The following is a 24688-nucleotide window of genomic DNA, read 5'->3' on the forward strand; positions in this document are numbered from 1 at the left end:
TTATAACATGCTGCTAAATATTCTTTGCCGCTTCGGGGCTGTTTTGTGGCCGTGGGGATTTCCCGTTTCCGCCCCCTCTCGTCGTCATACTGGCGTTGGGCAGCGGGCAGGGTTTGGGGGATCCTCACGGTCTGCGCATGCGGCTAGAGGCGGCATTGGAGTGTTTCCAAGCCAGTCGCTTCAGAGCTTTGTTATTCTGGTCACCATGGCGACACGCCCTTCCGCCCTTCCTCTGACACTACTCAAGCGCTGGGGGAGCGGCGGAATGGGCACTCTCATGCTTGTGGACTTAGTATTACTGCATACACTATTTATTAGCAATTCGATGCCAGATGATTTGCATGTGCACAAATAATATTATATTTTAAAGCTATGTTCATGTGAGACAGATCTCTGAGGTCACTTCCAGTTCCGGTCATGTGACCACACATAGGGAAGTACCTCTATAGATCAGCTGATGATTACCCTGCAATATCATTGGTTATTCAGTTACATAAATAGGAGGGCTATACCCCATTTTGTCCACACCCAGAAAGAAGCCATGAGCGAAACGTTGGGTGGTGGGTGCACACCATCTGTACCTGTTCCACTTGGTAACAAAAAAAGATTTTTTTACTCTGTGCACTTTACTATATTGTGTTGTTGCATGCTCAGACGTGAAGGACATACTGTCTGCTATTTATTCTGTCTTCCATTTCTGGGCTTTATTTTGCTGTTACCTTCGGTACATATTTTCCTTTACTTTTTATCATGCCACCTATACCTTGTATATGGTACTTGGATTTACTGTATTACAGTTGTTAACGCTGTGGTCACATTTTGTACTCATGATCCCACTTTCTGTTCGGATTTCCACCAGTCCCATTCTCCCCCTATATGCATTTTATAGTTTTTAAATGTATGTTCTTTTTACTAAGGTAAACTAATAAAGTATTATTGATTCTCCAAACGCCATTTGGTTCTTGGTCTTTCTAATTGCTAGGCGTGGATCAGTCACGTATGGGAACATTTATAGCTGTTGCATAAATTTATAGCTGTTGCAGATTGATCTCTCTCCCACCAAGCGATCACTCCACCCATTGAAGCAGACAGGCTCCCTGTCATCAGCTGACTAGTGTTTCAGGTCTCAGCCGCATTGCAAGCTGGGAAAAATCTGAGACAACAGTCATTTTGTATGCTGTTAAAAATAAATACTGGGGTGAAAATCACAGAATTGTGAGAAAACGGTCACACACAGGTACAGACACTATATTATGAATTACACTAACTTTACAGCCCCTGTAGCATAGTCAAATAAAAAAAAAATTCCTGGAATACCCCTTTAAAGGAGTTGTCTTAGAATTAAAGGGGTCCTCCATTGGCCAGCGTTCGGAAGTAAATGTTCCGAATGCGGTTTATGCGCTGCGGGGGTCGGCCGTCATGCCCCTTCCCATAGACTTGCATAAAGGGGGCATGGCTGGCATGTCACGAGGGGCGTGGCTGACCCCCTAACGCGAAAACAGAGTTTGGAACATTTACTTCCAAACACTTGCCAGTGGAGTACCCCTTTAACTAAATTAACCTAACAACAGTAAGCACTTTAAAATGAAGTAAAAAAAAAAAAAAAAAAAAAAAAAAACAGCCATAATGTATTTGTTGAATTCATCGAGACCTGACAATTTTATTATTATCCCTCAGCTATAGTCTTTGGCTCAAGTAAAGAGGAGTATGGCTTGTTTTGGGAATTTTTGGATAAATATTCTGTGTCTGTTATCAGCCTAAGGGCAGGGTCACACATGGCAAATCCACAGCATATTTCATGCTCCCATGGCCGTCGCAGAGGGGCTGCAGAGCGAGCTGCCAGGTAGCTCTGTGTGTGAGGTTGTAGCTGCGGATTTCTACAGCAGGAAGTTCGCCACACAGAGCTACCCGCAGCCGGGAGCTCGCACAGCAGTCCCTCTGTGACTGCCGTGGGTGCATCTGCAGTGTGAAATACACTGCGGATGCCCCCCCCCCCTTGTGACCCTGCCCTAAGGATATGTTTACATGCTTGTAACTCATGGCAGGTTACCCGATGCTGGAAATCTGCTGCAAATTTCGCTACCATTCACTTTAATGGATCCGCCGGCAATCTTCCAGTCTGCCACTATTGTGGATTTTCTGCTGACCCATTGAAGTGAATAGCAGTGAAACTTATAGTGGATTTCCCGCACCGGGAAACCTGCTGTCAGATACGAGTGTGTGAAAGTACCTTAAAGGGGTATACCGGCGCTAAGACATCTTATCCCCTATCCAAAGGATAGTGGATAAGATGCCTGATCATGGAGGCCAGAGCATTGTGACGTCACGGCTCCACCCCGTGTGACATCACGATCCTCCCCCTCCCATGTGACAGCTGTCACACCCCCTCCCATAGGCTTGTATTGAGGGGGCGGAGCATGATGTCACACGGGGTGGAGCCGTGATCACCAGTAATCAGACATGGAGCGAACGTGCTCCGGGGGCTGACCCTAACGGGGTGCTGCATGCAAGATCACAGGGGTCCCCAGCGGCGGGACCCCCGAGATCAGGCATCTTATCCCCTATCCTTTGGATAGGGGATAAGATGTCTTAGCACCGGAGTACCCCTTTAAGGCATTTTTAACCAAAACCAGGAGTAGAACTGAGACCCCCAAAAAAGGTGCAAATCTTTCCATTCTAGTTTTTCTTTGTGCTGGTTCCCCTCCTGATTTTGGCCAAAAATCCTGAGCAAAATACTATGGCAGAGATTTATTAAAACGTGTGCAGAAGAAAGGGGGTGCAGTTACCCAGAGCAACCAATCAGATTCAAAGAAGCAATGGGCAACTGTTCCACTTTTCCTCTGCACAGGTTTTGATAAATCTCCTCCTGACGTGTGTGAATTCAGCCTTAGGCTGTTGTCACACAAAGCTGTTTTTTTGCTGACAAATTACCACTGCAGTTTTTGAGTTAAAAACAAAGAGCGTATTAGAAAGGAATGGAAAATATAAGGAAGGATGTATATACTTGGTGTGTGTGATCTTATTGTATGTATTGCTGCACTACCTGGGGTTCAGCTGGGAAAGGTAGCAATGTAAGACAACACAGTTTCAGTCATCACCTTCATGTGGACATTGGGGGAGATTTATCAATACCTGTGCAGAGGAAAGTTGCCCAGTTGCCCATAGCAACCAATCAGATCGCTTCTTTCATTTTTAACAAGGCCTCTGCAAAATGAAAGAAATTATCTGATTGGTTGCTATGGGCAACTGGGCAACTTTTCCTCTGCACAGGTATTGAACATATAGCTGATGTTAATGTGTCATCTGCAGTCGGGAAGGAGTTAATTTCCGCAGCGCATAGGAGACACATTTCAATGACAATTCCCCCCTTGATATTAGATAGTAAACTCCAGTGGGGCCGGGACACGGCATTACTATTCTCTGTTCTCTCTGCTACAGTACATGCCCAGCAAGGGTTAAATAGGGATTAAGGGGCCAGGCTGGACGGCAATGATGGATTATACAGTGTTATCTGGAGTCTGATAGGAGTGTGTGAGCAGCACTGAGAGGACAGTAATCCCACAGACATCTCCAGCTGGCCAGGGGGACCGCCCTGGTGTCCCTGTCCAAGTGACGCCCCTGCAGTGGGCAGATCCGGCTGATGGGCTGTGCTCCAAGCCAAGGAAAGTTTCAGCGTGTGGCACCGATGCCCGCACTCCTGAGCAGCCTGGGAGGATGGTGGGCAGGCAGGCTGCAGCATAGCCAGTAGCATCATCCCCCACATACTGCTCCCGGATCTATCCCTCAGTCTGTGACTTCACGTGGGGACAAGCAGGAGCCGCCTCCGACGTGCCGGGTGTTGTGGAGTTGTGTCAGGGAGATGACACTCCACCTAATGGCACTTTGATGACTGCTCGGGTGACATGGCTTCTGATGCTTTCTTTGGCTGATTTCCTTAAAGTGTCTGGGGCAGCAACTTGAGACCCGATCCAAGGATGCAGAGATCTGCTGGAAGGAATATGTTGCAGGTTTCCTCTGTCCTCCTCATCAGTCTGGCGACAGCAGCTTTATCTAGAGGTAAGGACTGAGGCTGCTGTGACTTGTGATCCTCCTGGCATCAGCACAGACAATGGGACCTCAGGCAGCCACAATCCTGCTGTACCCGATGGGGACAAGTTACTGTACAGCTTCCAAGTCACCATCCACTGCTGATCCATCAGTCCTGATCACATCCCACCCTACTGTGGGGTCCAAGTTACTCATCAGTCTGTCTCTTCCTCCTGTCTATCTATCTATCTATCTATCTATCTATCTATCTATCTAATATGTATGTGACTGTCCTTATTATGAATTACATTAGAATAGACATCACTAACATATTTTTATGTCTTTCCCTTTATCTCCCCCATATCTCTCAACCTGTCTGTCTATCTATCTATCTATCTATCTATCTATCTATCTATCTATCTATCTATCTATCTATACCAGTGGTCTTCAACCTGCAGACCCCCAGATGTTGCAAAACTACAACTCCCAGCATGCCCGGACAGCCAACGGCTGTCCAGGCATGCTGGGAGTTGTAGTTTTTCAGCATCTAGAGGTCCGCAGGTTGAAGACCACTGAACTATACCATATCTATCTATCCATCTATCTATACCAAATCTATCTATCTATCTATATCTATCTATCATCTATCTATACCATATCTATCTATATATCTATCATCTATACCATATCTATCTATCTATCTATCCCATATCTATCTATCGATCAATCTATCTATCTATCTATACCATATCTATCTATCTATCTATCCCATATCTATCTATCTATCTATCTATCTATCTATCGATCAATCTATCTATCTATCTATACCATATCTATCTATCTATACCATATCTATCTATCTATCTATACCATATCTATCTATCTATCTATCTATCTATATATACCATATCTATTTATCTATACCATGGCTATCTATCTATCTATCTATCTATCTATCTATCTATCTATCTATCTATATGTATTGTCTATCTATCTATACCATGGCTATCTATCTATCTATCTATATGTATTGTCTATCTATCATATATATTTTTAGATTTACTTTATTTATCTATATGTCTAGCTATTATCATAATGTTTTAATTCATTATCTATCTAGCTATCATATATTTCTGTATTTACTGCTTACATCTATCTATTTATCCATCTACCTATCATATATCTATGCATTATCATATATATTTTTATATTTACTCTATCTATATATCTACCTACCATATGTCTTTATATTATCTGTCTATCATTTGTCTGTTTATTTAATTATCAATTAATTAATCAATCAATCAATCAATCATATGTATCTATCTATCTATACCATATCTATCTATCTATCTATCTATCTATCTATATATCTATACCATATCTATCTATACCATATCTATCTATCTATCTATACCATATCTATCTATCATCTATCTATACCACATCTATCTATCTATACCATCTCTATCTATCTATCTCATATCTATCTATCTATCTATCTATACCATATCTATCTATCATCTATCTATCTATCTATCTATCTATCTATCTATCTATCCCATATCTATCTATACCATATCTATCTATCTATCTATCTATCTATCTATCTATCTATCTATCCCATATCTATCTATACCATATCTATCTATCTATACCATATCTATCTATCTATCTATCTATCTATCTATCTATCTATTTATCTATCTATCATCTATCTCTCTATCTATCTATCTATCTATCTATCTGCCTATCACATGCCTATGTATTATCTATCTAACCCAGTGTTTCCCAACCAGTGTGCCTCCAGCTGTTGCAAAACTACAACTCCCAGCATGCCCAGACAGCCTTTTGCTGTCCGGGCATGCTTGAAGTTATAGTTTTGCAACAGCTGGAGGCACACAGGTTGGGAAATCCTGATCTAATTTATCATGCAATTTACTGTAAATAAGTTTCATCCAACCATGGCATCATCTCCACATAAATGCCCTTCTACCATAGTTTCATTTTCTTTCATAACTTTTGCACATAGAATAAAGTTGCAGTGGTGAGATATTATTCTTATGAAAATGAAACCTCTTGAGGCATGTTCACACAGGCATTACCTGCATTATTTTTGAAGCATAAAAAAACACTCTGATTTCCTGGTCAAAATTCATGCGGTATCACTTTAAAATAAATAAATAAATAACATCTTTCATTGACTTTAATGGTGAGATGGCAAACCGCGTGGAAAATAAGTGACATGTCACTTCTTTCTGCGGTTCCACTCTGAAGCTCCCATTGAAATCAATAGGAGCTTCAGAAAAGGAGCCCCCCACCCCCTCCACTCCCCCAGTGCTGACCACGGCTCAGAGAAAGGTGCAGCGCAGCATACAGACGAGGTTCTTGCCGGTGTGCACACGACCTTAAAGGGATCAACATTGTTTTACAATTAGTTCCCTAATGATATTGTTATTATTATGATTAATTTTTGTTGTTGTAAATAAAGGGATTTGGCAGCTTTGCATTGCTCGTGACGGCTCTGTAACCACAAGTGTAGTGTCTGTGGGAATTCAGGCAATAAAAGCAGCGTGATAGTAGACAACAGAGCAGACGGTGGATGAGACCTCCACGCCATGTCCAGGGACAGTGGTGCATGCAGCGTCCTGATCACTGATCTGCTGTGTACAATACATCAGCGCTGTCATCCATGTGACTATTTAGTGGGTGTCAGAATCTCAGGTGCGCTTTTACTCCATTCAGCTTGAATTTCCATAGTCCCCTACATTCATGTGCCGGTTGTCGCTCTGCGTAACATCGCAGTTTGTGACACACAGGGCTTGAACTAGGAAGAGAAGCTGATTCCTACATGTGTCAGTGATAAATTACTCATAGAAAGCATCAGGTCTTTCCCATTAAAATACCTGGTAAAATTACAATTTTAAAATAAAACAACTCAGCATCGTCATCGATCTCAATGATCATAATTCAGACTCCCGAACTGACTATGGACTCAAAGACCCAGCACTCTTTATTCTATTGGATCCTTATTTGTTACTGTTCACACCTTTATAAATACATGCACGGTTTTCTCTGATTTAAGAAATTCTTCTTGGAAAAAAGCTCTGCCCGTAGCAACAATCAGCACCGGTAATATTTGTATTATACCACATGGGAAAATCTGCAGACGATTATTGGTAAACATAAAGGTCTTCATATGTCCCGGATAGAATGTATATTGCATTGGATATAATAACAGTGTTTAAAGCATACTTAAAACAGTCTCATAAAATCGCAATAGATGGCTGAAACCAATGCATTCTGTACATCAATATTCAGCTTTGACTACAATACAGTGTACCTTCTCTTTTAGCTTCTTTTGCCTCAGGGTTGACTTGAGTAGATCTCAAACAATATTCATTTTCCTGTGATAGTTTCCTTTTTGTACACATCTACTGAAAGTTTCTTGCCAAAATCTGCTACCATTTCCCAAAGGTAGTACACAAGTTGTGGATTTTAGTGTCATAAAGGAGTTGGAAAGTTTGTTTGATCAACCCTAAGGCTCTGTTCACACGGGCGAATGTCCGCGCGGAAAAATTCAGTGCGGACATTCCCCCGACAGTGGAGCGCCGTTCTGCGGGCGCTCGGACCATTTGGCAATGCAGTGCATTTCTGTATGGACTCTGCAGACAGAATTAACATGACTTTTCTTTCTGCAGACTCCGGAATCAAAAATTCCGCAGTGCGCACAGTTCAGCAGAATCCTACTGAAAACAATGGGACTCTGCTGGAGCAGAATGTACGTGCGGAATACTTATGGGGAATTCTGCTCGGAAATTCCATTGTGTGAACATGGCCTTAAAGGGGTACTCCGCCCCTAGACATCTTATCCCCTATCCAAAGGATAGGGGATAAGATGTCAGATCGCGGGGGTCCAACTGTTGGGGACCCCCGGGATCTCGGCTGCAGCACCCACCTGTTGTGGCTTCTGTAAACGCTGGAGGCTTCGGCTCCCGACCACGGTGATGGGAGATCGTGACGTCATGAGTCTGCCCCCGTGTGACGTCACGCCCTGCCCCTCAATGCAAGTCTATGGGAGGGGGCGCGACAGCCGCCACGCCCCCTCCCATAGACTTGCATTGAGGGGATGGGGCGTGACGCCGTACAGGGGCGGAGTCGTTATGTCACGATCTCCCGTCACCGTGGTCGTGAGGCGTTTGGATGAGAGCCTCCAGCGCTGCCGGAAGTCGCAACAGGTGGGTGCTGCAGCCAAGATCCCAGTAGTCCCGGGGATCTGACATCTTATCCCCTATCCTTTCGATAGGGGATAAGATGTCTAGGGGCGAAGTACCCCTTTAAAAAGACAGTGTGTGTGAGCTAAATAAAGTATGTCCCTCAGATTTTTTTTTTGTAAAAAGTAGACAAAAATAAAATATACTTTTTGCACACTGTCTTACAGGTTGGTTGGGCGTAGCAAAACGTGGCGGTGGTTTTACATAAAGTGGGTTTGACTTAAATACGCTGAAAACAAAGTCAAATAGTGCAAATTAAAAATAGACAATCTAAAGATTTTCAAACTGCCTGCGTTACTTTTAAAAATCTGGTGCATTTGTGGAATGTCTAAGCTAAGAATCACAACTTTTTTTTATTTCTTTTCCTCAGTAAGTCTAAATCTTATAAAAGTGTAGTGTTACAAGATGAGCTGCTTATATCATTCCCACAGGCTCATGTGGTCGCCAATGGCTGCAAAATCCTGGAGCTATTTGCCATCATGTGAGGACATGGTGGTATCAGCCGCATGCAGCCGGCTGCCCGTGTGGCTTCACCTAAATCTTCTAGAGGCCAGTAGTAATCATGGAAGCAGATGAGTTTATGGATCCCTTGGCGAGATTTATCAAAATAGATAAAAGCAAAGTCATCGCCGATAGCAACTGCCCTTCATTTTGTCAGAGGCTCTATGGCAAATGACAGCAACATTTGATTCGTAGCCATGGGCAACTACTTTGTTTCTATGTACAACAGTGGTTTTGATAAATTGTCCCACTCTGCACAGGTTGTACTTAAGTTTTCAGAACGTGACCTAGCTGGAGTGTCCCCTTAATTCTATTTAGACAGCTATATATAGCCTTAGACATCTAAAGGAAAGTAATATATATTCTTTACTGAAAGATCACTTCACTAAAGACAATTGTGTCCGCTCTTTGAATAAACAGTAATTGATTTGCTGGAAATTCCCCACTGTGCCCTGCATGTTAAGTAATGTAGATATTATTTTCGAGCAATCATATTCATATTTCTTATTCATTTTCTTCTTTAAGCAAAAGTCTGATGATTCACAATGTAATTCTCTGCTCAGGTGAATGTTCTAGAATGTAATAAATGGAAAACAATACAAAACTAACAATGATGTCTACATTCATAGCTGTGGGGTTGCAAACTGATCTGAAAGAAGAATGTAGAGGTCGATTGTTGAGTAGAAGTAACATAAAGGGGATTTGGACAGACTGTCTTTTTCTCTTGGTCTGTTTCCCTCTCTCAATTTGTTCTAGCTCTTCTGCGGCATTGGACCACATAGGCTAGCCTTCACTTACCATGTGTGTAAATGAGTCTTTGGGCCAGGATTTAGCCCCTAAAGCTATATGTACAGCGTGTAAAAGCTGGGTAGCACAGTAATGCAGCCATACTTTGTATTCCTAATTGGTGGTTTTAGGATGATAAAAAAAACACTGTTATCAAAAGCTATGAACAGTTGGAGAGGTGTGGCTCGGGGTCCGCAATCCCCCAGGGCCGCCAAGCCTTTCTTAACAATGTCACAGTATCGGCCCTGTGCGAGTGACATACAGTTCCTCCACACATGCGCCAATTTTGACTGATAGTGATGGGACTTCTCAGCGAGCGATGTAAGGGTTGGAGACACTGCATGTTCGGAGGAGCTGTATGTTGCTTGCACAGAGCCGATGCTGCACGAATCTGTATCTGAGAAAATATTTTCACATTCTGCAGTGCTCAAGTGTGCTCCTAAAGGTGTGGGTGATAACAGAAAGCATACATGGCTGGCCCACAAGAGAGCCTGTGAATCCCCCAATGGGCCGGGAGCTACAGTGGGCCTCCTCTTGTACCACAGTATAGGCCATCAATAGCTGATAGGTTGAGTGCCAGCATCTGGCATCCTTGCCGATTAGCTATTTGGCACAGCCATGGTGCCAAGGGTTATATAATGTATGGAAGCTGGAAGACTCTGGCACTGGGTTACTGCAGCTCAGCTCCGATTCAGTTCAGTGGTAGTTGCCATGCAGTAAAATGGCATCACCACTACAAAACGTACAGAACCAAGGCTTCAGGCTTCCGTATATTTTATATGTGGAGGCACTGCGGCTGTGCTGATCACCTGTGGATAGGGCATCAATAATTTTTTTCTCAGAAAACCCTATAGGCTAGGTTTCCACATAGTTTTTTTTATGGCATTTAAAAAAAAACTGCCATATTTTGCACAGTTGCCATACAGTCTCCATTTGGGAAAAAATCACAAGAAAAACACACAGAAAGCAGCAAAGAAACACAGATGTGTGAACACAGCCTCAGGGGAGTTGTATAACCACTATATATCGCAATTCCATAGAGAGAGCAGATAGAGCTGCAAGTGGTGGGGAGGGGTCAGGGATCTGGTAGATGATGATGTCATCCTGTAGTTCACAAGAAGTAAGAGTCTGACCTTCTTTGGAAAACTCAAAAGGAGTGCTTCTTTAATAAAGTTGTTCAGTTTATAACCAGTTTTTTTGTATGTTTATATTGCATATGTCTTCCTATGTCTCTTTTACATATTTATACACACATGTAAAATACAAGTGTATTGTAGTGATAAACTCTCCTTATCAATATGATCTGATCTACTGGATTATCTGATCTACTGGAGTTTCCACGTTCACTATCATAGTCCCAGGAATCTGATGAAATTATCCCTGGAAATACAGTTGAAAGTGAATGTTTGATAAATCATCTAGGCATTCTTACTGGTCGAGGCATCTAGTACAACATTTTTAAATATGAAAAAAGAGACTTAAATTGTCACCTTCATGTATCATAGAAGGCGTAAGAAGCCTGAAAGATCATAGCAAATCTACTTGTTGGCCTTAGGTCATAAAACAGTGCTATCTCTTCTTTTCTTACTATCTGTTTAATAAGTGGTGACTTTTTAAAATAATTGTTTGTCAATCTTTTTGTATGTGTCAATCCTATGTTTAGGTGCAGATTTAGTACGGGAAGACCAGCCGGGTCACTAGTCACTTTATTATGTCATAGCTTTAATGACATCTGACACACTGAGGAAAGAGAATTGGATTACCCTCTGCATCCAAAAGCAGACACTGCAGATACAATAGTAACTATTGTGCGTTCATCATCAAACATTCACTTACAACTGTATTTCCAGGGATGATTTCATCAGATTGCTGTGACTATGATAGTGAACGTGGAAACTAAACCCTGGAAAGTTTTCTTCAGGTCAGATAATCATTAGATCCAGTAGATCAGATCATATTGATATGTAGAGTTTATCACTACAATACACTTGTATTTTACATGTGTGTAAAAATATGTAAAAGAGACAGTGAGAAGATGTTCTGGCCTTATTCTATATTGCGCAGAACTCATAAATGGCTGAATGCAACGGCATAGCTATTGGGCAGCAGAGATAGAAGGTAAACCAAGATCTTAGTTCTTGAGGGGTCCTAAAGGCTCTCACCAATCAACCATAACTATCCTGATTATCTAGTTACAGTGGCATCTTTTGGGTGCTCTTACACAGTGCAGTTTTGAAACTAAAACCACGTGTGGATCATAATAAATTCGAAAAAAATAAGAACAGATGCCACTTCTACTACTTTTGAATTTTTTTCTTTTTAATCTATTCCACATGAGGAGTGGCCTGAAAAAAAAGAGAGAAGACAAAGCATATGCATCTAATCCATTATGATCCACACCTGTTTTTGGCCTTAAAATTGCACTGTGTAAGAGCACCATTAAAAAATTAGTATATAAGGCAGCAAGCTTTCATTTCTTGAAGTTGATGTGCTAGACTAGTGGTTCCCAACCTTTTTTGCCCAAGTACCCCTTGGCAGCCTTTTTATAAAAAGTGTACCTCCCCACCCTTCCATATTAGTGATATGTTTGTAATTAATATAATTACTGTTATTTCAAATTGATATGCTTTTCTTTACTCTCGTCTCTTATCAGGCCCCCTGATCCTCTCCCTATATCCCCAGACCCCCTGCTCCTCTCCCTATCTCCCCAGGCCCCCTTCTCCTCTCTCTATCTCCCCAGGCACCCCGTTCCTCTCTCTATCTCCCCAGACACCCTGTTCCTCTCGCTATCTCCCCAGACCCCCTGTTACTCTCTCTATCTCGCCAGGCACCCTGCTTCTCTCCCTATCTCCCCAGGCACCCTGCTTCTGTCCCTATCCCTATCTCCCCAGACCCCCAGCTTCTCTCCTTATTTCCAAGCCTCCCTTCTCCTCTCCCAATCTCCCCAGGCCCCCTGTTCCTCTCTCTATCTCCCCAGGCCCCCTGTTCCTCTCCCTATTTCCCCAGACCCCCTGCTCCTCTCCCTATCTCCCCAGGCCCCCTGCTCCTCTCCCTATTTCCCCAGACCCCCTGCTCCTCTCCCTCTCTCCCCAGACCCCCTGCTCCTCTCCCTATCTCCCCAGGCCCTTCTCCTCTCCCTATCTCCCCAGGCCTCCTGTTCCTCTCCCTGTTTCCCCAGACCCCCTGCTCCTCTCCCTATCTCCCCATGCCCCCTGCTCCTTTCCCTATCTCCCCAGGCCCCCTGCTCCTCTCCCTATCTCCCCAGGCCCCCTGCTCCTCTCCCTATCTCCCCAGGCCCCCTGCTCCTCTCCCTATCTCTACAGGCCTCCTGTTCCTCTCCCTATCTCTCCAGGCTCCCTGCTCCTCTCCCTATCTCCCCAGGCCCCCTGCTCCTCTCCCTATCTTCCCAGGCCCCCTGCTCCTCTCCCTATCTCCCCAGGTTTCCTGCTCCTCTCCCTATCTCCCTTGGTCCCCTGCTTCTCTTATACCTATGTTTACAGTTTGACTGAACCAGCAATATAGTGAGTGAGATCTTGAGTATAACACCAAATGTAAAAGTGCATGCACACCACAATTTGTGCATCCCGCAGTCAGATTGGGAGGGAAATTTTTAAAACGGCCTGCTACTGGATCCCTGCGGATCTGAGCAAAACAAAATCTGGTTGAAACTCTGGTTATCTAATTGTTCGACTGTTTCCAGCTTTCCAGCTTTTGACCAGACTGAAAACTGTGGTCTGCTTCGGTTTTCAGTCCATTGAAATGAATGGGGCATAGTATGAAACCACCAGGGATATGGCAGTAGGCGGTTTTGAAATTGTCCCACTGGATCTGGCTGCTGGATTTGCATGCACCCTAACTCAGGATCAGTACAGGATAAGTAATGCAATGTATGAACACTCTCCACCAGGACAATAGTGATTAAATGTAGAAGTATAATACATTATGTAACTCAGGATCAGTACAGGATACGTAATGTGTGTACATAGTGTCCCCACCAGCAGAATAGAGAGTACAGCTCTAGAGTATAGTACAGGATATAACTCGAGATCAATACAGGAGATATGAAATGTATGTACTAGGGATCGACCGATATCTATTTTTTAGGGCCGATACCGGTACTATGTGGAGGTTAAGGACCCATGACGTACGTGTACGTCATCAGTCTGCTCCCGATCTATAACGTGGGGCCACGGCAGGTACCCGTGGCTAATTGCGCGCGGCATTGATCGCGGTGCCGCGCGCTATTAACCCTTTAGACGTGGCATTCAAAGTTGAATGCCGTGTTTAAAGTGAAAGTGAAAGCATGCCGGTTAGCTCAGGGAGCTGTTCGGGATAGCCGCGGCAAAATTGCAGCATCACGAACAGCTTACAAGACAGCCGGAGGATCCCTACCTGCCTCCTCGCTGTCCAATCGCCGAATGACTGCTCAGTGCCTGAGATCCAGGCATGAGCAGTCAAGCGGCAGAATCATCGATCAGTGGTTTCTTATGATCAATGTAAAAGATCAGTGTGTGCAGTGTTATAGCCCCCTATGGGAGCTATTAACACTGCAAAAAAAAGTGAAAAAAAAGTGAATAAAGATCATTTAACACCTCCCCTCTTAAAAGTTTGAATCACCCCTCTTTTCTCATAAAAAAAAAAAACTGTGTAAATAAAAATAAACATATACGGTATCGCCGCGTGCGGAAATGTCCGAATTATAAAAATATATCGTTAATTAAACCGCACGGTCAATGGCATATGCACAAAAAAATTCCAAAGTCCAAAATAGTGAATTTTTGGTCACTTTTTATAATAAGTCCTATCAATGCAAAAATGGTACCGCTAAAAACTTCAGATCACGTAATAAAAAATTAGCCCACATACCGCCCCATACACGGAAAAATAAAAAAACTTTATAGGGGTCAGAAGATGACAATTTTAAACATATTTATTTTCCTGCATGTAGTTATGATTTTTTCCAGAAGTACGACAAAATCAAACCTATATATATATGGTATCATTTTAATCGTATGGACCTACAGAATAAAGATAAGGTGTCATTTTTACCGAAAAATGCACTACGTAGAAACGGAAATGCAAAAACGGAAAAAACCCGGGTCCTTAAGGGGTTAAATCAATGAACTGCAGCGGCTTTTGCGGTGCCAGAGACCGCCGCTGCCACACGCTTCTCTCCCCCTGCCTGTCCTGGGGTCCTCCTGAGTCCTATCACCGACAACGCCCCCCCTCCCCCCACCGCGCCGCACCGCACATAAAAAAAACCTGCTAAAAAGTTGTGCAGGAGTCAAATTATATATATATATATGTATATATATATAATATTTTATTTATTTATTTTGATTTTGATTATATAATAAAAATAGTGAGCAGACATGCCCAAAGTACAATAGTTATAATTTGTTATAATTTGTTTATATGCATCAAGGATGGGTGAGCATGTAAGTCATTGGTCCTAATATGCGTCAAACAAATGCAGTGAAAATTCATATTAAATACAAATTAGATGTTGAATAAAAGGGAATAAAAGATGGGATAAAACATTAAAGGTGTTATCTACTCTAAGGTACTTTTAGTACTTACTTACAGACAGTAGTGGACATGCTTAGGAAGACAGTCATTTTGTATGGTATTAAAAATAAACGTTGGGGCAAAAAATCACAGAGGAATTGCGAGACCACCGTGAAACACATGCACATACAGTACACTATATTATGAACTACACTCTCTTAACAGCCCCTGTAGCATAGTCAGATAAAATAAATCCCAGAATACCCCTTTAAAAGAACAATCTGAAATGTATAACTTAAAGCGAACCCATCAGATCCAACACAAAAACATTATTTTTATATATCACTCAGTACCTAATCCTGACCATGTACATCTAATTATTATGTGTCTTGCACCTTTTATTTATTACTAGCTGAGTACCCGGCGTTGCCCGGTTTTTCCTTCCTCATCCTTTTTGGGGAGGAAAATCAACAAAGGAGGAAGCTTTTGACTTCACATCCTATATTGTTGTCATATCCCAACCCCACACCCCGACCTCCTATCCCGTCCTCCTATCCCGTCCTCCTATCCCATCCTCCTATCTCAACCTCCTATTCTGTCCTCCTATCCCATCCTCCTATCTTGACCTCCTATCCCGACCTTCTATCTCAACCTCCTATCTTGACCTCCGATTCCGTCCTATCCCATACTCCTATCCCGACCTCCTATCTTGACCTCCTATCCCGACCTCCTGTCCTGACCTCCTATCCCATCCTCCTATCTTGACCTCCTATCCCTTCCTCCTATCTCGACCTCCTATCCCGACCTCCTATGCCGTCCTCCTATCTCAACCCCCTATCCCGTCCGCCTATCTCGACCTCCTATCCCGACCTTCTATCCTGACCTCCTATACCGACCTCCTATCCTGTCCTCCTATCCAGACCTCCTATCTCGACCTCCTATCCTGTCCTCCTATCTCAACCTCCTATCCCGTCCTCCTATCTCGACCTCCTATCCCGACCTCCTATCCCAACCTCCTATCCCGACCTCTTATCCCATCCTCCTATCCCGTCCTCCTATCTCCACCTCATATCCCGTTCTCATATCCCGACCTCCTAACTCAACCTCCTATCCCGACCATCCCGTCCTCCTATCTTGACCTCCTATCTCGACCTCCTATCCTGACCTCCTATCCTGACCTGTAATATGTGTACCAGATATTGAAATATCTCCAGCCGTACTAAAGTTATGTGCGAACATACATTTCCCATTGATTTGCATGGGACTTTAAACAAAACCCCCGACCCTCACAAATGGGGGTAGTTAAGGGTTAAATTAACTATCCTATAATTTAAGTGGACATATAGGTAACATGTGACCAAGTATTATCGAAATATCTCCAGCCGTTTGGAAGTTATGCAGTAACCTATATTTCCCATAGAGTTGTATAGGACTTTAAACATAAACCCCGCCCCTGGCAAATGGGGGTGAGTAAGGGTTAAATCACCTAGCCTATGTTTGTTGTTGACATATAAGTAACATGTGTGCCAAGTTTCATGTTGATATCTTTAGCCGTTTGGAAGTTTTTGTGGAACATACATACATACACACACACACACACGTTGCGTTTTATATATATAGATTTTATTACGCTTTTAATTTAGCTCACTAGTCTGAATTCCTCTCAAAGGGAGGGGGCATGGCCTCACTGTGCATGTCTCCGCCCCCTCCCTTAGTATGCTGTCTGCTCACATCTTCCCTAGCATTAGAACAACTACAACTCAAAGCTTGTCCTCACTGACAGTAGCGGGACACAAGCTGATAGTGGGAGGATTTTTCCTCCAGCTGTGAGCCCTGATCTCACAGCTGTCAATCAAGGAAGTGTGTCCATTACATAGGTGATGATGCATGGACACAGCAGGACTAGTATGTGTCTAAGCAGGCAGGGGGGATAGTTATTTGACTGGCTTTTTCAGTATGAAATACTGAAAATGTTCCAATATTGTTAGTATGGTTGAAAAAAGACATACGTTCATCAAGTTCAATCAGGGAATTGAAGGGAAGGGTGTAAGGGGATAAGGGGAAGGGATGTTGTTTTATAATTCTGCATAAGCATTAATGTTATTTTGTTCCAGGAATGTATTTAACCCTGTTTTAAAGCTATTAATTGTTCCTGCTGTGACCAATTCGTGACGTAGACTGTTCCATAAATTCACAGTTCTTATGGTAAAGAAGGCGTGTCGCCCCTTTAGACTAAACCTTTTCTTTTCCAGACGGAGGGAGTGCCCCCTCGTCCTTTGGGGGGATTTAACCTGGAACAGTTTTTCTCCATATTTTTTGTATGGGCCATTTATATACTTATATACGTTTATCATATCCCCCCTTAAACGTCTCTTCTCAAGACTAAACAATGGTAACTCCTTTAATCGTTCCTCGTAGGTAAAATGTTCCATGCCCCATATTAGTTTAGTCGCATGTCTCTGCACCCTTTCAAGAACCCATTCAGTAGCTCCGCCTTCTCTTGATCGCCCGTGACAATCTCACCATTATCATTATTAAAGGGTCCTATGTGCTCTGTCCTTGGTTTTTTTGTATTTATATATCTAAAAAAATATTTAGGATTAGTTTTGCTTTCTTTGGCCACTTGTCTCTCATTTTGGATTTTTGCCGTTTTAATTACATTTTTACAGATTTTATTAAGCTCCATGTACTGTGTAAATGTTATAGCTGACCCATCAGATTTGAATTTTTTAAAAGCCATTTTTTTGTTGTTTATTGCTCTTTTAACATCATTTTTTAGCCATGTAGGATTTAGTTTTAATCGTTTATATTTGTTCCCCTTTGGTATATATTTAGCTGTATAGTTATTTAGAGTTGATTAAAACATTTTCCATTTACCTTCTGTATCAGTATTTGACAACACCTCCCCCCAGTCTATGTCCTGTAGTGCAGATCTCAGCCCAGGGAAATTTGCCTTTTTAAAGTTATATGTTTTTGCCTTCCCCGTCTGTCTTTGTTTTCTACATTTTAAGTCAAAAGTAACTATATTGTGGTCGCTATTCCCAAGGTTTTCCCGCACAGTTACATTACCAACCAGCTCTGCGTTGTTGGAAATGATCAGATCCAACAAGGCATCACTTCTTGTTGGGTCCTCCACAAACTGGCCCATAAAATTATCATGCAATATATTTAGGAATTTTCTCCCCTTTGTAGTTTTAGCCAACCCCGGACCCCAATCTATATCTGGATAGTTAAAATCTCCCATTATTACCACTGGACCTGCCCAGGCGGCTCTCTCTATTTGTTTATACAGCCGACCTTCTATCTCTTCAGTGATATTAGGGGGTCTGTAGATTACACCAAATACTATTTTTTCAGTATTTCCCTCCTTTTGTAATTCTACCCACAATGATTCCACATCCTCAGAATCATCACACACTATGGCATTGTTCACATTGACTTTCATACCACTTCTTACATACAGACAGACTCCACCACCTTTTCTGTTCATTCTATCCTTGCGAAACAATGTAAACCCCTGAAGATTAACAGCCCAGTCATGCGAGGAGTCCAGCCATGTCTCAGTGACCCCAACTATATCAATATGTTCCTCCAGTATCAAGGCCTCAAGCTCCCCCATTTTATTTGCTAGGCTTCTGGCATTTGTGAACATACACTTTACATTTCCATTAAGTTTTACACATATAGTCTCACTAATGGGATTTTCTGAGTTATTGGGGTTAATGTTATTACTTGAGTTATAAGGGCTAATTGTACTATTTAAGTTATTGGGGCTAATGGGATTTTTTGAGTTATTGGGTCTAACGTTATTATTTAAGTTATTGGTGCTAATGGGATTTTTGAGTTATTGGGTCTAACGTTATTATTTAAGTTATTGGTTTTGTATGCTTTACAACATATCAATAGGTTTTGAATCTGACAGTGTCCATTTAAAAATTATATAAACATGCATATATGTCTACAGAGCATACCTGAACTTGTGACAACATAACAGCGGAGTACTAACACAATGTGACCAGAGAGAAATTACTGTACAGTTTGTTCTGTTCACTCATTCACAACTGTTGGGATTAGAGTCTGAAGTTTATAGGTCCAAAAGTCTTTGCTTCGTTGTAGAGTATTTACTGTACCACTGCAGTTAGTCTTTACTAATGGACTCTATAGAAGTGATGGCCAGACAGTGAAGTTGCTATTATGACAGGCAGTTGTGTGTCTAGACACACTCTGCAATGGGAAGTCCAAAAGTTAAGAAGAGAATACCATATAAAATTAATATCTCCATAATATCTGAACCGATTTTCACCCACTATTTACCTGTATATACAAGTTAGTGCAGGTTACCCTGCTGTCAGATTCCCTTTAATACAAAGCAAAATGTTTTGTACACATAGGCAACCCAGGAAAATAGCACACACAGGAGAAAAGCCACACCACATACAGAATGTAATCACTTTTAGGCTATGTTCACACGTCCTATTTAAGTATCATTTTAAGCAGAAAAAAAAAACGGAAAAAAAGAACCAAAAGCAAAAACCTGCTATTTTAACCCCTTAAGGACGCAGGACGTACTCAAACGGCCCTTTTTCCGAGTCCTTAAGGACTCAGGACGTTTGAGTACGTCCTGTCAAATCCCGGCCCCCCGCCGCTAGATAGAGGGGAGCCGGGGCCCGATGCCTGCTGAAATCGTTCAGCAGGCATCGGGGCATATCGCCCAGGGGGGTCATTATACCCCCCCATGTTGGCGATGGCCGCAGATCGCTGGACAATTCAGACCACCGATCTGCGGCAGATTCCCCGTCAATCGGGTCTCCAGTGACCCGGTGACCCGGAATTACAGCCTTTTCGGGGCCATCTCCGACGGCCCCGAACAGCCAGTGCCTGCAAGGGTGAGGTGGCACTGGTGCCACCTCACGATCGCCCTGATTCGTCGGCCGGATTACCGGCCGACCAATCAGGGCGCCTGCTGCGGGTGTCACTCCCGCAACCCGCTCCGCCCCTCTTCCGGAGGACGTGAGCGGGTGCGGGACGTGCACACCGGGAGCTGGGGACCCCGATCCCCGGCGTCAATGTTGGGATCGGGGCCCCAGGAGCGATGGCCGCGGAGGCGACGACGAGGGACTCACCTGTGCGGCGAGGATCGTTGGAGGTGAGTGACAGCCTCCTGCTGTTGCTTAGCAACAGCTCCCAGCATGCAAAAAGGGCATGCTGGGAGCTGTAGTTATGCAACAGCAGGAGGCAGACCACCACAATGCCCTTATGGGCATGCTGGGATTTGTAGTTTTGCAACAGCTGGAGGCACATTTTTTCTTTGGAAAAGTGTACCTTCAGCTGTTGTGTAACTACAACTCCCAGCTTGCACAAACAGCTAAAGTGCATGCTGGGAGTTGTAGTAGTGCATCTGCTGGTTGCATAACTACAACTCCCAGCATGCCGTTGGCTGTCGGTGACTGCTGGGAGTTGTAGTTTTGCAACAGCTGAAGGCACACTGAGTTATGTAGCAAACCAGTGTGTCTCCAGCTGTTGCATAACTACAGTCCCCAGCATCCCCAGCCAAAGTAGTATGCCTCCAGCTGTTGCATAACTACAAGACCCAGCATTCCCTTCCGCTGTCCGTACATGCTGGGGGTTGTAGCTTTTGCAACAGCTGAAGGCACACTGGTTGCAAAACACTGAGTTTGTTACCAAACTAGGTGTTTCACAACCAGTGTGCCTCCAGCTGTTGCAAAACTACAACTCCCAGCATGCACTGATAGACCGTACATGCTGGGAGTTGTAGTTTTGCAACAGCTGGATGTCCCCCCCCCCCCAATGTGAACGTACAGGGTACACTCACATGGGCGGACGATTACAGTAAGTATCCGGCTGCAAGTTTGAGCTGCGGCAAATTTTCTGCCGCAGCTCAAACTGCCAGAGAGAAACTACTGTGAACCCCCGCCCATGTGACTGTACCCTAAAAACACTACACTACACTAACACACAATAAAATAAAAAGTAAAAAACACTACATATACACATACCCCTACACAGCCCCCCTCCCCTCCCCAATAAAAATGAAAAACGTCTGGTACGCCACTGTTTCCAAAACGGAGCCTCCAGCTGTTGCAAAACAACTACTCCCAGTATTGCCAGATAGCCACTGACTGCCTAGGCATGCTGGGAGTTTTACAACAGCTGGAGGCACCCTGTTTGGGAATCACTGGCGTAGAATACCCCTATGTCCACCCCTATGCAAGTCCCTAATTCAGGCCTCAAATGCGCATGGCGCTCTCACTTTGGAGCCCTGTCGTATTTCAAGGCAACAGTTTAGGGTCACATATGGGGTATCGCCGTACTCAGGAGAAATTGTGTTACAAATTTTGGGGGGTATTTTCTGCTTTTACCCTTTTTAAAAATGTAAATTTTTTGGGAAAAGAGGCATTTTAGGTAAAAAAAAAAATTTTTTTTACATATGCAAAAGTCGTGAAACACCTGTGGGGTATTAAGGTTCACTTAACCCCTTGTTACGTTCCCCGAGGGGTCTAGTTTCCAAAATGGTATGCCATGTGTTTTTTTTTTTGCTGTCCTAGCACCATAGGGGCTTCCTAAATGCGGCATGCCCCCAGAGCAAAATTTCCTTCAAAAAAGCCAAATGTGACTACTTCTCTTCTGAGACCTGTAGTGCGCCAGCAGAGCACTTTTCACCCCCATATGGGGTGTTTTCTGAATCGGGAGAAATTGGGCTTCAAATTTTGGGGGGTATTTTCTGCTTTAACCCTTTGTAAAAATGTAAATTTTTTGGGAAACCAAGCATTTTAGGTAAATTTTTTATTTTTTTTACATATGCAAAAGTTGTTAAACCCCTGTGGGGTATTAAGGTTCACTTTACCCCTTGTTATGTTCCCCAAGGGGTCTAGTTTCCAAAATGGTATGCCATGTGTTTTTTTTTTGCTGTCCTGGCACCATAGGGGCTTCCTAAATGAGGCATGCCCCCAGAGCAAAATTTCATTCAAAAAAGCCAAATGTGACTCCTTCTCTTCTGAGACCTGTAGTGCGCCAGCAGAGCACTTTTCTGCCCCATATGGGGTGTTTTCTGAATCGGGAGAAATTGGGCTTCAAATTTTGGGGGGTATTTTCTGCTATTACCCTTTTTAAAAATGTAAAACTTTTGGGAAACCAAGCATTTTAGGGAAAATGTTTTTTTTTTTTTTTTTACATATGCAAAAGTCGTGAATCACCTGTGGGCTATTAAGGTTCACTTTACCCCTTGTTATGTTCCCCGAGGGGTCTAGTTTCCAAAATGGTATGCCATGTGGTTTTTTTTGCTGTTCTGGCACCATAGGGGCTTCCTAAATGTGACATGCCCCCCAAAAACCATTTGTCGCTCCTTCCCTTCTGAGCCCTCTACTGCGCCCGCCGAACAATTAACATAGACATATGAAGTATGTGCTTACTCGAGAAAATTGGGTTTCAAATACAAGTAAAAATTTTCACCTTTTTACCCCTTGCAAAAATTCAAAAATTGGGTCTACAAAAACATGCGAGTGTAAAAAATGAAGATTGTGAATTTTCTCCTTCACTTTGCTGCTATTCCTGTGAAACACTTAAAGGGTTAAAACGCTGACTGAATGTCATTTTGAATACTTTGGGGGGTGCAGTTTTTGTAATGGGGTCTTTTATGGGGTATTTCTAATATGAAGACCCTTCAAATCCACTTCAAACCTGAACTGGTCCCTGAAAAAAAGCGAGTTTCAAAATTTTGTGAAAAATTGGAAAATTGCTGCTGAACTTTGAAGCCCTCTGGTGTCTTCCAAAAGTAAAAACACGTCAATTTTATGATGCAAACATAACGTAGACATATTGCATATGTGAATTAAAAAAAATTATTTTGAATATCCATTTTCCTTACAAGCAGAGAGCTTCAAAGTTAGAAAAATGCAAAGTTTTAAAATTTTTCATCAAATTTTGGGATTTTTCACCAAGAAAGGATGCAAGTTACCACAAAATTTTACCACTATGTTAAAGTAGAATATGTCACAAAAAAACAATCTCAGAATCAGAATGATAATTAAAAGCATTCCAGAGTTATTAATGTTTAAAGTGACAGTGGTCAGAATTGCAAAAAATGGCTGAGTCCTTAAGGTGAAAAAGGGCTCAGTCCTTAAGGGGTTAAAGGGTAGCTCCCACCATCACTTTTTTTTTCTGTCCCTGCCTATTACCCATCTATCCCTAACCCCATCCCTGCCTTAAATTTTTTTTTTTTACATATTAAAAATGGTTTTTTGTCTGTCTGGTAGCGTGCTCACTACCAGGCAGACTTCCCCAGCAAGCACCACGTCACTGATGCCTGTTGGGGCCGGCACTTCCGCCCGTAGTTCACCTATACAGGGTGCCTCCAGCTGTTTCCCCACTGCAACTCCCAGCTTGCCCTGACATCTATTGGCTGTCAGGGCATGCTGGGAGTTGTATTGGGGAAACAACTGGAGGCACCCTGTATAGGTGAAAACCGGAGCACACACAGCTCCCCGCCGCACAGCCCGCAAAATATATATAATATGCCTTAAACATTAGGTAAAGTGTAGCCCTACAATCAGTTATCATTGGACATAGACAAACCATTAATTCTATTGTTTTCCTTTTTCAGTTCTTTAAATTGATAATGGTGACTGGCCTTTTAAAACCATGTCATTTATAGGTCCATTATTTTCTACTGTTTCATTTCTTAATATACGGTTATAGTGAAAGTGCTCTAAATTACCTGCGGAACTGCAGAGGTAAATGGTAAACTTACTGCATGCTGTTATATTGCTGAGCCACAGTGAATGTAAGCCCTTAAACTCATATATAGAGGAATTTCAGGACAATGGGGACAAAGTAAGCATACATTAACCCCTTCTTCTCGCATTCTAATAATTGTCCAATAGTTCTTTGTATTGACACCTTTCATTTTGCCATAAAATATACAGTGCAACCCAAAAAATATTATTTATGGTGGGAATGCACTTTACGGTAAAACTGGCATGTTATTCTGTGGGTCAAGACAATATGTATGTTTAAAATTGCTGTATTGATGTATCTCTTTTTTATCTCTTTTTTCCCATATACAGGGCTGTATGAGGGCTTATTGTTTGCGCCGTGATCTGTAGCTTTAATAGATATCATGTGATGTGACTAAAAATTTTAATAAATGTGAATACTTTTGTGCTATGGTATTTTTTCAAGTTTACGGAAAAAAACATACAGATTCATTAACATTATATTTTACTAGATTGGACATTTCCAAATATGTTAATTTATTTTATTTATTTATTTTTAATTTTTTTTGTAAAATGGAAAAAGGATAATTCATTTTTTTTTTCTTTATGGGGGAGTAACTTATTCACATTTATTAAAGGAAATCTGTCATCAGAATCACCCGCACTAAACCTGTTCCACAGGCTTGTAGTGCGGGTGATCCTGATTAAAACGCTCCTTACCTGGTTAAAAATGGTTCAGCGGTTCTTCAGATATCTATATTTTTAGTTTTCTGTTATTCCCTGGCTTGGGACTCAGTGGGAGGTGTTATCATCTGGGACTCGGCCACACGTCATTCTAGCTGGGCGGAGCTGCCGCCCGGC

General features: G+C 42.6%; 1 protein-coding gene across 1 annotated transcript in view; it reads left to right on the forward strand.

Moving 5' to 3' along the window:
• The first annotated feature begins 3257 nt into the window (after nt 1–3257).
• The window catches only part of LOC130283893 (transmembrane protein 132D-like), a 1207099-nt gene continuing 1185668 nt past the window's right edge, over nt 3258–24688 (forward strand). The window contains exon 1 of the mRNA XM_056533602.1: nt 3258–4056. Coding sequence (XP_056389577.1) covers nt 3975–4056 — 82 coding nt within the window. The 5' untranslated portion in view covers nt 3258–3974. The remainder of the gene's footprint in view (nt 4057–24688) is intronic.

Source organism: Hyla sarda, chromosome 1, assembly GCF_029499605.1.
Source record: "Hyla sarda isolate aHylSar1 chromosome 1, aHylSar1.hap1, whole genome shotgun sequence".
In the NCBI taxonomy this organism is placed as follows: domain Eukaryota; kingdom Metazoa; phylum Chordata; class Amphibia; order Anura; family Hylidae; genus Hyla; species Hyla sarda.